Source organism: Zootoca vivipara, chromosome 5, assembly GCF_963506605.1.
Source record: "Zootoca vivipara chromosome 5, rZooViv1.1, whole genome shotgun sequence".
In the NCBI taxonomy this organism is placed as follows: Eukaryota; Metazoa; Chordata; class Lepidosauria; order Squamata; family Lacertidae; genus Zootoca; species Zootoca vivipara.
The window spans coordinates 22,209,275-22,222,706 of NC_083280.1; the positions used below are offsets into that span (position 1 = coordinate 22,209,275).

The window sequence follows — 13,432 nt, forward strand, 5'->3', positions numbered from 1 at the left end:
ACAAATATTACATCACGCCTGCAGTGATGTAATGAAACATTAAAGAAAAGCTTCAATGAAGTGCTATATATTTCCTCATTTCCTCATATCACATGGATAATTTGCACTAAACTTGCACAATCCCATAATTAAGTCCTTTCACAATTGTGATCGATTTTTACATTCTCCATTTACCTATTCCAAGACAAAATGTAGCCATAAAAAGATGGACGAGCATCTTCCTAACCACTGTTTTTGTGTTTTGTTTTTAAATTGATATAGCAAAAAGTAAAAAAGCTACCAAAGAGGACCAAGCACACCTGAAAGAAGCAGTCACCTCCTCTTCTCCTGAGAAAGATTTCTCATTTGCAAAGTTTGCATCTCCATTTAAAAGAGAGGCCATCGAAGCTGGCATTTATGTGAGCTCACCTGTGTATGAAAAGCCGGAAACCCTAGACTTTGCCATTGGGATAGCTGAAACCTATTTCTCCACCGAGTATTGGAAAAGTAATCTTTCCAGCGAGTCTGTTCAACCAAAGGAGGAACTTGAAAGGGACAAGAATGAAGGTATATGTTGCATGGGTCAAAAGGTCGATGATGCTCTATTTTGCAAAGAGAGAGAACTAGTAGCTGGAAATTCTCTTTCTCCAGGACAACAAGAAGTAACTAGCATTAGATCTCATGCAGTAGTAAATAGTACTATAACCAATTCCCCACTACCTGATGTATCTTCACCTACCTGTAGTGATGTCCGTGACTTTCATTCCATACCAGCCATACAAGATAGTGACATTTCTCATCTGATCAGTGAGGTCTCTTTAACAGACGAGAGTGATGTGGGCAGTTCTGTCTCAGCACTGATAGGACAGTTTGATGTCACAAATGACCAGACTAAGTTGACTGTTGTTCCAAGTCCTCCTGGAATTAGCAAAAAGATTGACAATAGGAAGCCTGCACATGTACCACAGATGTCTCCAAGTGATCAGAATACATCTTTTGACCACAAGTCTCCTAGTGTAATGCCAAAAATTACTATGATATCAACCCCTCAGACAACAGAGTGTTCACTGTACACAATTATCCATGAGGCTTCGCTTTCTCCAGCCTCTCACCAAGCATCAATTGGCAAACCTCCTTGCAAGGACACAACGTATGTTGAAGAAGATACTTGTCCGGTGTTTTCTTGCATTTCACCTGGGCTAAATGCAAGCACTAAAAGGAAGTGTGGAGCCAACTGGAACTCTCTTAGCAATAGCAACTCTTGCATCTCTGACAACTCAGATTTGGAACATACAATAGTTGTCCCTTTCACTTGTGTAAATTCTACAGGCAGCAGCCTAATGGAAGTTGATGGAGAGCTGCAGGACCTATTGATAACTGCCTATGAATATAAGAGAGAAGATATGAGCCAAGTTGCTTCTCCTCTGAAACTTAAGCATAATCAGGACACTCTGTACTATGACAGTTCAGTCTGCAGAAACCTAACTAGTGAGGATCTCTCCAACACCAACCTACTTGAAGACTTCAAGTTCAGGAGCAAGAAGAATCAATATCTTCCTTACCCAGAACATCAGTGTGTTGATCTTTTGTACCAAAATTATTTGCACATTTCAGACACCAAAAATGAATGGTTAAACATCTCTCCTACAGGTAACATGGAGAACTCTCCTGCTCTTAAGCATTCTCTGCCTTCTCCCTCAGCTCAAAAACAACCAAGTCCTTGTAAATCCAAGAGCCTTGGAGACTTAACATCAGAAGACATCTCGTGCAATTTTGAAAGCAAGTACAAGTATATCAGCAGAGGTTTCATTACATCTGGCATGAGAGACAAGATGGTGACGGCTCTGAAGGCTAAGAGACCACAGGCTACAGATTCCCTGACGGAACAGTTACGAAAGCTAGTGTCCTTTGATCAGGAGGACAGCAGCTGCCAGTCATTTTGTAACAAGCAGGATGACGATTGCCCTAAAATGTTGGTCAGAAAACTGTCGTCCAGGAGTCAGAGCAGAGTGAGAAACATTGCTAGTCGTGCCAGGGAGCGACAAGAAGCCAATAAGCAGAAACTTTCTAATGCTAGCAGTAATGTAGCAGACATAGTCCTTAGAAATAAGCCTCTTGTCCCTCCTCACATTATCAATAGACATTCCACTGGCTCTTACATAGCAAGCTATCTGGATAACTTCAATACAGACAATCTGGTGGACCGAGGGGTTCCGGAGGGTGCATGCACATCATTGCGCTATGCGTACCATGACCGGTTTTATACAGATGACTCTCTTTTAGAGGCCAAGCCAAGCGAAGACGATAAACCAGAAATCTATTTTCTCCTGAGACTGTAAATTGTATAAATGTACATCTCCATTGTTTACAAGCTTTCTCACAGAATGAAGGATGACCCGTAAGCAACGTAGCCATTAGCATTTAAATGACTCGGAAATGTATTCTTTTCGCTACTGTTTGAGCCTTGTCATGAATTAATGTGTCCATTGCCATTTACAGTTGATGTAAATAGATGTTGTAAAACTTTATGTACTTGGTCTTTTCCCTCATTTTTTAAAGGAATTATACACAAAAAAATGTTGTTTGCATGACATAAAATGCAAGAGGTCCTGATGTCTTGTATTTGAAATGCTTGTACAATAGAATTTGGTATGGCTATTGATTACCACAAAATGCTGCACTCAATACAATGTTTCTTCCCTCTTTTGCCTCTCTCATTTAGCTACTTCTAAGGAATTTTAGAGTATTTTATTATCTCCACGATGTTCCCTCCTTTGAACCTAATCACACAGCTTTTTAATTGATACCATTCTCATCAAAGAAATTAAATACACCTATATTTATTAGAGTGTGATCATGGTAATAGTAAGCACACTGAGGCGGTGCTGTTTTACGCTAGTAAAAGGGATGATGGGGACACACATTTTTAATTCCAAATGTTGAAACAAAGGTTTTGAATTTTCAAGTACAAATTTCAGATTTGGGGGAGGAAAAAGTAAAGGTAGCAAACTTAAAGCCTCACTTCATTGGCAGAAGGGAAAGAAAGCTTAAATGACAGTGACATGTCTTAAAATACACATTAGGATGTGAAGTTTGGGTTTCAGGATTTCAGGATTTTGTGTGTGGAGGGGTGAGAAATGGCCTCAGTCATACTACCATTTGTGCTTTCAAAGCACTGGCCTGCTTCTCTTGTGCTGAGACTCTACTGAGTATGCACATGAGGAATAATATACCCCTGACTCTGAAGGGAACGGAGCAAGCATTGTCCCCAAGAAGTTCTGCAATGTTTATGGACCCCCACTTGTCTCTTGAATCATGTGTTCTGTTTGCTATCTTTGTTTCAATCTACACTTCAGATCTGTCTACAATTGCTGACTTTTTACATTGGGGTGGCTAACTTCTGGAGTTGTTGTTGCTGAACTACAACTCTCATCATCCCTGATAATTGACCATACTGGCTGAGACTCATGAGAGTGGTAGTTCAGCAACATCTGGAAGGCTACTGGTTGTCCACCTTTGTTTTACATGAACCGAGAATCATGTTGATTTGTTTCACGTGTCTGTATCTCAGCATTGGATATCTGCCTGTTTTGAAACCAACACAGTTGATTAAACATCTTCCTACCCTTTGGGTGCATATCCTCTTAAGTATTATATAGGTTCACTCTTTCCACATTGGTTGCCTGGCTGTGTAAACTAAGTGGAATCTGATCTCATGGAACTACAGAGTTTAAATCCTGCCCAGTCATACATAGTTAATTAAATACTAGGGGTTTTCTAAGGGTATCGCCAAGTTCCAAAATATCGTGCTTGTATTTGTGACTAGATAAACAGTACTGCAGCAGCATCTAGTGACAGAAACCAAACACTGGATGATCAGGAAAAGGGGGAGCAGCTGCATCCCATTCAAACATTCCTTGAAACTTTCCATTTTTGAAACTTGCATGCAAAACTTGGGTGATCCAAGCACAGAGGCCCAGTGCAGATGTAACATTCCTGATCCTCTGATCATGGTGTGTCATTGACTTTCTTCCTTTCTGTGTGATTTCCCGCCTTCTCTTCTGTGTTTTCCTTTGACCATGACGTGATATTTCATTTCTATCAGATGTAGCCATGGTTAACATCAAGATTACCCATGTCACCAGTGTTTGGAATCAGGGTTGGTGGGTTTTCCAAACCCAGGTTTCAATGGAATCTAGCTCATGTTAACCATGGTTTAAATTGATGCAGTTGCAACAATTGTGTTGCTTTACTCAACTATGTAAAGTTTTTTTTGGGGGGGGGGGTTGAGGGGGGGAGGGTTGAAAGGAAAAACAGAAGCCAAAAAAGTTTGTCATTAAAAACCTACCTAAGATTTATAAGACTATCATATCTTCTTTTCCAATAGAAGCTTTTTCACATTTCTCTGGGATCTATTAGATACCCATCTCTGATGGTCATAAAGGTGAAGATGATGCAAATATTGGGCTGCATACTCACCATTCATTTAAATCACATGACTTTCCCTCAAAGAATCCTGGGGACTGTTTAAGAGTGATGTGAACTGTAGCTTTGTGAGGGGGAACCTGCAGTTCCCTGGATTATTTGTGGAAATTGTGTGCTTTAAATGTATGGCCTGTTTGTCCAGCCTTGCTTTCCATGTATTTTGTTCCGTATATTTGGCAGTGAAAGACAGCAGCAAATTGGTGCAGAAGTTATGGGCCAATACACACTGTCTGAAACACTATTTTTTTGCACCTCCTTTCATATGAGGGGCAAAAGAAACCCTAGTAAACCATGATCACCAAGCTAACAACTAAACTTAGTTTAACCCTGGGCAGCAATTATGGTTTGCTAGGGTGAAACAAACCATGCTTCTGGGTTCAGATGCCGCATTAAGCTAGCCACTTCGTGGTTTAGTTACCCACTCATGGGGGGGGGAATGCAGCAAGAGGGCTCAACTCCTGCACAACAAGCTCAGAATTATGTGCAAACATGGCCACAATTATTCCACACTTAGAATAGGAAAAACTAGGGTGTTCATCATGCGCTTTTGAGACAAGGGCTTTTTCAGGAAGAGTGATTGTAAAAGAAAAAAGAAAAAAATCTTGTCCAAGCTCTTTCCTGTAGACTAGAAAAATGCAACATTATCCTAGAGGGTTTGTTCTCATTGTAAGCTGAATTTCTGGTTCAGTGTAAAAGTAATACCTCTTTTTCTTTTGTAATACAAGATATTATTTGTATTCATGGAAGACAAACATTAAAATAAATTCTTAAGCACCGAAATGCATGTTTTTGAAAAAAGAAACCAAGTTGAAAGACGCTGTCAAGTGAGTGGCAGTTTATAACAGCAGTTGTTCTGTCTTTTCACCCACATTCACTCTTTTCAAGGGGAAAATCACTTCTCAATTCACAAGATGGACAGTCATTCTGTCTAACTCAGTGTAGCCTGAAGGACTGCACTTTTTCACAGTGGAGGCTGCAGAAGTATCCGGCTTTGAAATAAAACTTGCATAGGCTGTATCTTTCTTGACCTGGCACACACTTCTGCAACAGAATTAGATTAGCTTTCAACACACCTGTATAGAAAGCTTTGATTCCTAACAATAACCAGGGCACTCTATCCTGTGCACACACTATTTATTCTTTACTTTGAATAAATAGTTTTAAAGGTGGAAAGTAAACGCACTTGTTCCGTATGCACCTATGACATGAAGATCTCTCATTCCCCCATAGGTTAAAACAAGGTAAAGGACCCCTGGACGGTTAAGTCCAGTCATAGGCGACTATGGGGTTGCAGTGCTCATTTCGCTTTCAAGGGAGCCAGCGTTTGTCCACAGACAACTTTCCAGGTCATGTGGCCAGCATGACTTAAACCGCTTTTGGCACAACAGAACACTATGACGGAAACCAGAGCACACGGAAATGCCGTTTACCTTTGTGCCGCAGCGCTACCTATGTATCTACTTGCACTGGCGTGCTTTCGAACTGCTAGGTTGCCAGGAGCCATTGTTTGTAAATGGGTCTATGGCAACAAGTCTGGTCTGTAGTGTGGATAACGACCAAATGGGCATGGTTTTCTCTTTTTACACACTTCATTCTGCTGCTTCTGCTGTTTATAGGGAGGACAAAGAACTCAAGAGGGATACAGTTTCTCACTTCTCCCATCCATTTCCTGGCAGTCAAACACACTGAGTACTGGAAATCATGTTCATTCTCTCCCAAACTTTCAGCCATAACTCCACAGACTTAAGAACCGGAAATGTGGCGTTTCTTTAAACACACACCCAGAGCATTCTTAATTCTTCTGTAAGGCAAATTACATATTATCTTAAATATGTGGTGACACTGATCCACCCCTCCTTCTAGCACCTATTGATGGTAGCAAATACTGTTTACTAATAGGGACCCAGACTGTAGGAAGGGTACCTAATATTCAAGCTATTGCACATTATTTTAAAACGTTTTAGTTAATAAAGTTATCCCCATTTAGAAACCCAAATGAGTGCCTTCCCTCTTTATTGTGGGGGTTAGGGACAAGAGGCCTTTCCTCCCTCTGCTGATTTTTATAAAACCTGGCAGTAATGCAATATGACAAAAATGAGAAAATCTCCATCTAAATTAATTTGAAAGTAATACGTTTTTCAATAATGATACTGGGATGTGAAACTGAAAACCAGTTTAAGAACAAAATGATTTCAAAACCAATGAAGAAAGCAATTTGGTCTGACCGACGGAAACCCAAGAAGTAGTGTACCTGCTGAGAAACAGGAGTTTATATTGAAGGGGATGTGAGTATTAAGTATTTGGTCTAATTTTTTACCTACCATTTGATATGAGAAAAAAGAAAGGAAGAGCTTCATTGGAAATAGAATGAAAACTTCACAATGTATCAGTGGAGGCTGGTTCATTAGCAAATGGGGCACTAGCCCACCAACATCAGTCTGCCCTTAACTAGTCCCTCCCTCCTTAAACCAGTCCAAGATACAGCCCTGCCTGTCAGCTTCCTTCCTCCAAGTCTCAATGTTGCCCAGCAGGAAGGAGAATTAGTTACCTCTGCCTCTTGTTAGATGTGGCTCCACCTACTGTCGGCCTCCTTGGATTCCGCCCAATGGGCACCATCCACAGTGGTAAACTCTGGGCTTTCAAATTTCAGTGGCTCCCTGTGCAGTGCAAAAATTTGGTGCCACCCACCTCTTACCTTCCGTTCCAAGTTGTTGTGGCGCCCCTTGTAGAACCCTCTCAGCTCGGTGCCCGGTGGCAGATGAACCGGCCGTACTCCGCTAAATCTGCCTCTGCCAGCCACCACAGCAACACTCAGCTGGTTTTCTAAGAAATGAGTGCAGTCGTCCCTGACTCTTCTATACAGTGGTACCTCGGTTTATGAACACAATTGGTTCCGGAAGTCTGTTCATAAACTGAAGCGTTCATAAACTGAAGCGAACTTTCCCATTGAAAGTAATGGAAAGTGAATTAATCCATTCCAGATGGGTCCGCGGCGTTCATAAACCGAAAATTCGTAAACCGAGGTGTTCATAAACCGAGGTTCCACTGTATGTGAAAAGGGACAAAGGTGTTCATTTGCGCCAGTGCTGCAAATGGAGCTTTCCCTCTTATTTAACACACTCCATGGAAATTTCAGCTGCAGAAAAACAGACACAAGATTGCTAGATGTGTGGGCAACCTCTAGGGTGGGCATGTATTCCACATTACAAATGATAGTCCTCCATTTGAAGGTGTCCACTGATCTAGGAGTCTTGGTAGACCACAAACTCGACATGAGTCAACAGTGTGACGCAGTATGATGCAGCAGCTAAAAAAGCCAATGCAATTCTGGGCTGCATCAATAGGAGTATAGCATCTAGATCAAGGGAAGTAATAGTACCACTGTATTCTGCTCTGGTCAGACCTCACCTGGAGTACTGTGTCCAGTTCTGGGCACCACAGTTCAAGAAGGATACTGACAAGCTGGATCATGTCCAGAGGAGGGCAACCAAATTGGTCAAAGGCCTGGAAACAATGCCTTATGAGGAACAGCTTAGGGAGCTGGGTATGTTTAGCCTGGAGAAGAGAAGGTTAAGGGGTGATATGATAGCCATGTTCAAATATATAAAAGGATGTCATATAGAAGAGGGAGAAAGGTTGTTTTCTGCTGCTCCAGAGAAGCGGACACGGAGCAATGGATTCAAGCTACAAGAAAGAAGATTCCACCTAAACATTAGGAAGAACTTCCTGACAGTAAGAGCTGTTCGACAGTGGAATTTGCTGCCAAGGAGTGTGGTGGAGTCACCTTCTTTGGAGGTTTTTAAGCGGAGGCTTGACAGTCATCTGTCAGGAATGCTTTGATGGTGTTTCCTGCTTGGCAGGGGGTTGGACTGGATGGCCCTTGTGGTCTCTTCCAACTCTAGGATTCTATGGTTCTATTCTATGATTGAGGGGGCCTCCAGTTCAATTCCAGTTTCTAAAGATAAAGAACCCTCAGAAGGGAGACCAAGGACCTTCAAGTTGCCCATCAATACTTAGTTGGACAGACATGCAGCAGGCATATAGATCACTTGGTCACAGTCTTCCCCATTGCGGTGATATTTAAATCATAGTCACTGGATTGTATCTAAGGTAGTAGTGAGGAACGTGAAAATAAATATTAAATTATTTTTAAAAATATTCTCTCTCCGCACAAGAACCCTCTTCCATAGCCCTGGGAACTTCTTTTAAAAAGTGGTGATATTTACCCATCACTATAGAAGAATGGGTGACCTTTGAGAGAATGACAAGCCAGAAAGAAGACGGAAGGCGATAAAGCAGATCCTATGCCTATTGCACAGTTTCTGCTGTCTGTAGCTTTCAGCATCTTAAGGCATCCCCCGCTGAAGTAAACCAAGCCGGACAAAGATGTGATTCCCTAAAGGTCTTTCTGTCCTGAAAGAAAACCAGTGTGTTGCCAGTGCTTCCCATCTCCTTCCCATAGATGGATCATATTATGGCCTGAATGTACCACTAACAGCAACTGAAAAGAAGTATACCTCCCCACTACTGCCCCCTTCTCTGTCATTTCCCTTCCTGTATGTTAGCTGACATAGATTAGGCTGCCTTCCTGGAAGACCTCTGACTTTCTAGGGTACCCTGCAAAAGATATTTGCAAGAGGTGTGTGCAAAGAATGCCAAGTGATGTATTGGTCCAGTTTCTCGTTTAATGGAGAGGTCTGCTGGCTAAAAAAAAAATCACCCACCCACCCAAGTGTGGAATAGGCAATTATTCCAATTTGATGGGAAATAGTGGTTTGCACCCCATGTGAATTAATTTGTTTGCACTCTCTGAAAGAGCGCATTTATTCAACACCGTATTATCCATCTACTTAACAAATTGGTAGAGTATGTGAGCAGCACGAGAGCCTACCAGCATTGTTAACAAATCCTAGAATGTCCCATTAAAAAAATATTAAAATTAATATACCACTTTCCATTTAGTAGAAAATGCAAGGGGCGTCCAGCATAATAAATACAAAATCTATTAAAATTGATGAGTGAAATAACAACAACAACAATATAGTAACCAGGGCATCAGACACTGGTACTCAGTGTCAGGAAATGTCTGGGTGAACAGATAGGTTTTCACTTCCTGGTGTAAGCACCCCAACAATGGAGCCTTCCTGATCTTATCTGGGAGTGCATCCCACCTAGTATGCGCAACAATGGGTGGAAGTAGGGTGCTCCCCCTCTCACCGGATGCATTTCTGAAGGGGTACAGTTGGGGTGTTGGGGGGATAGTATTTCTGGGGTGGTTTGTTCATTTTTGGTCCCCACCCTGCACTCAGCCTTCACCTGTGGCTCCTAGAAGTTGTCAGCATGAGACAGCAGCCACACCCCAGGAATGGCTTCGACTGGCCAGCTAAACCAGGCGTTGGTTAGCTGATGAATAATAATAATAATAATAATAATAATAATAATAATAATAATAATAATTTATACCCCGCCCATCTGGCTGGGTTTCCCCAGCCACTCTGGGCGGCTTCCAACAGAAGTATTAAAATACAATAATTTATTAAACATTAAAAGCTTCCCTAAACAGGGCTGCCTTCAGATGTCCTCTAAAAGTCCGGTAGTTGTTTTTCTCTTTGACATCTGGTGGGAGGGTGTTCCACAGGGCAGGTGCCACTACCAAGAAGGCCCTCTGCCTGGTTCCCTGTAGCTTTGCTTCTCGCAGTGAGGGAACCGCCAGAAGGCCCTCAGTGTCCGGGCAGAATGATGGAGATGGAGACGCTCCTTCAGGTATACTGGACCAAGGCCGTTAAACCCTTGACAAGTTAGTGACCTCCCCTGCATGCAAAGACAGGCTACTGCAGATTGAGCGAATGAGGCCAATAGAGGGGCCAACTGTCAAGAAGGCTGTTTCTTGTGCGTTACAGGGGAAAAAGAGGCGGATGGGGCTCATCAACCTGAGAAGGCAGCCTCTCTAGGAGAAGGAAAACTCTGACCCCAAACCTCCGCTGCCTTGCGGGTTATCTTCAGAAGAAGAAAAGGCTAAGGAGTAAATCCTACACAAATCTGGAGTGGAGTCCCTAAGACAGTTGGATGGCACCTTGTATGCCTACTTCTGGCAACTCCTGCAGTCAAATTGGTGCCAAATGTATTGCTCTGCTTTCTTTTGGACCACATCAGTGAGGCTGAGAGGGGGATCTTGTCTGGACAGCCCAGGCTTGTGGCCTGGAGAAATCACTTTGGTGTTGCTAAACTGGTCCTGGCATGGGCGTACCCAGGATCAAAACTAGGGGGGGGGCAAGGGGAGGGGCCAAGGCACGGAAGGGGAGGGGCCACAAAGTGGGCGGGAACAGCGAACTCGTGCTCCGCCGGGCTGTGCCCCTCCCTAGAAGCAGGGCTGGTGGGCGGAGGCGGAGCCCAGCCCAGCGGAGCGCGAGTTCAGCGTTCCCGCCCGCCGCGCCGCGCTCTCTGGTTCCCCGCCGCGCTTGGCCTTGCCTGAGGGCGCGCCGGGGAGCTGGAGGGAGGGTGCGGCGCGGTGCGGCGGGAATGGCGAACTCGCGCTCCGCCGGGCTGTGCTCCGCCTCTGCCCACCAGCTCTGCTTCTAGAGTAGGGCAGCTGCCCTAACTTGCCGCATGGTGGGTACGCCCTTGGGTCCTGGAACTACTGTATTTAAAGCTTTGTAAACCAAACCAAACTTGGCCTGGTAACTAATCAGCAGCCAAAGCAGCTTCTTCCACAAAGGTGTTATGTGTACATGGCAGGGAGCTTTGTTGAGCTACGAAGCTCCTGCATTCTGGTCCTGCTAGCAAGGAATGATGGGAGTTGTAGTCCAATGACGTCTGCAGACCCAAGGTTGAGAAAGACTGCTCTCATTTTTGCAGCACTGTCTGATTTCATATCATTTACAAAAAAGGAGGCATATGGATGGATGGTTCTTCCAACCTATGCCAAAGCATGAGTTGCTTGGAAATACAAACAAGATACAAGTCTTTTTATTTTGTCTTATTTTACTCTAGTTCTATTTCTATTCATAGGGCACACACTTTATAAGAAAGCAAGGGAATTAAGATTAATATTTTTGTTTGAATTCAACATATTGGCAATTACGGCGGTATTTACCTTTTCAAATACATAGACGTATTTGTTAAATCTCAACAATGTTCTGTTGTACTCATGTTGCCCCCTTTCTTATAATTTTAAAACATAAATAAAAATTATATGAACCCCCCCCCTCAAGTACCCTTGATATGACAAGCAAATTGTGCACAAAGCATTGCATGTGCTTATAACAGATGTGGTAGGAAACACTCCTTGGCCCTCATTATGTATGTATAAGACAATAGAGTGACTGATTTTACTGATTACTATTCTGCTTCAGTGTGCAAAACCTGGAAGCAACAATAAATTGAATTTCTTTGGCAGATTATCTTTAATGTCCTTTTGCTGATGGAGAGACAAATTAGAAATCAGAAAAGTCTGTGACTCAGTAATTTATTGGACAAGAAGGCTTCCTTCCCCCTCAGTGTTTCAGAATAACTCTAATCTAATCTTTGCTCTTCATTTCCTCTGAGCAGAGTACCTGGGTTAAGACCAAAAAGTACTGAAAAATAGTGCCATGATGACTCTTCTTGACATCTTCACACACATAATCCTGAACGGAATTAAAAGATTACGATCTGCTGGATGTTTGGAGATGCAAGAAATCCCTCTGGACTACATCATTTTGTAATATTTTTGCAAGTCCTATATTGAAAAGGCTTTGCTTCTTTAGCCTTAGCTCAGCCAAAGGACAAAGACTTAACAGTCAGCAACCCAACTTCCTGTAATCTTTTCTGTTCCTTGTTTGCTGGAAATGTCTCGGCTGAATTGACTGCGGTCTTGACAACAGTTGTAGTAGGAACGGTTTGGTTCCTACCAGCAAATCCTTCATATTCTCTGATATTATAGTAAAATACATTGGAAAACAAAACAAAAACCACGAACGTAAACACAGAAGAAATGAAATGGTGTTCTTAAATTAGAGCTGTGTCCCATTGTCTAGACTGAGCATGGATTTTCCAGGAAGTCACTTCCTTTTCACAAGGGCTAGTAGTGAAACCCTCAACATGTTGCTGCACTACAAGTCCCCAAATCCCTGAAGCCTGGCCTTGCCAGAGGCAGCTGAGACTCAGAGGCAGAGTAGCGCACATACTGTGCACCTGGGGGGTGGGGCACCCACCGCACCCCCTTCCTCCGCCAGTGCTGAGACTAGCAGGAGTTGTAGTCCCAACAATATATTGGGAAGAGGGGAGAAACTACATTGAACAGCCCTACTTGCACATTCTATCTTGCTACTCTAACCTTAGACTTAAGCTTTACAATACCACACAAAGGACTTTGGTTCTTTTCTTGCTGTATTATCTTCTGGTTCATGCCGCTGTACCTTTTACACAATAAAAGAGACTGCAGAAATTATCTTTGGAGATAATTGCCTTCAAAGTAAGTAGCCTTTAGGACTGGTAATTCTTAAGCCTAAAGGCTACTTACTTTCTGTGCACACAGTTTATTGATTTGCATTTCTGTTCCAACGATCTTGCATCGCTACCATCATAATCTTGCTTCGCTTCTCATCAACAATATCCACCAGCTCACTAAACCCACCTTTTCCTCCTAAGAGCTCTGCCACTGTAGAAAATGTCCTGAACCCCTGTCCTAAGGTAAAGATAAAGGGACCCCTGACTATTAGGTCCAGTCGTGACCGACTCTGGGGTTGCGTGCTCATCTCACATTATTGGCCGAGGGAGCCAGCGTACAGCTTCCAGGTCATGTGGCCAGCATGACAAAGCCGCTTCTGGCGAACCAGAGCAGCACACGGAAACACTGTTTACCTTCCCGCTGTAGCGGTACCTATTTATCTACTTGCACTTTGATGTGCTTTCGAACTGCTAGGTTGGCAGGAACTGGGACCGAGCAACAGGAGCTCACCCCGTCGCGGGGATTCGAACCGCCAACCTT

General features: G+C 43.1%; 1 protein-coding gene across 4 annotated transcripts in view; it reads left to right on the forward strand.

Moving 5' to 3' along the window:
* Positions 1-4,254, forward strand: part of PLCH1 (phospholipase C eta 1) — a 146,096-nt gene extending 141,842 nt beyond the window's left edge. For all 4 annotated transcript variants that reach the window (XM_035133658.2, XM_035133663.2, XM_060274459.1 and 1 more), the window contains one exon: positions 262-4,254. In XM_035133658.2, coding sequence (XP_034989549.2) covers positions 262-2,318 — 2,057 coding nt within the window. In that variant the 3' untranslated portion in view covers positions 2,319-4,254. The remainder of the gene's footprint in view (positions 1-261) is intronic.
* The last annotated feature ends 9,178 nt before the right edge of the window (positions 4,255-13,432 follow it).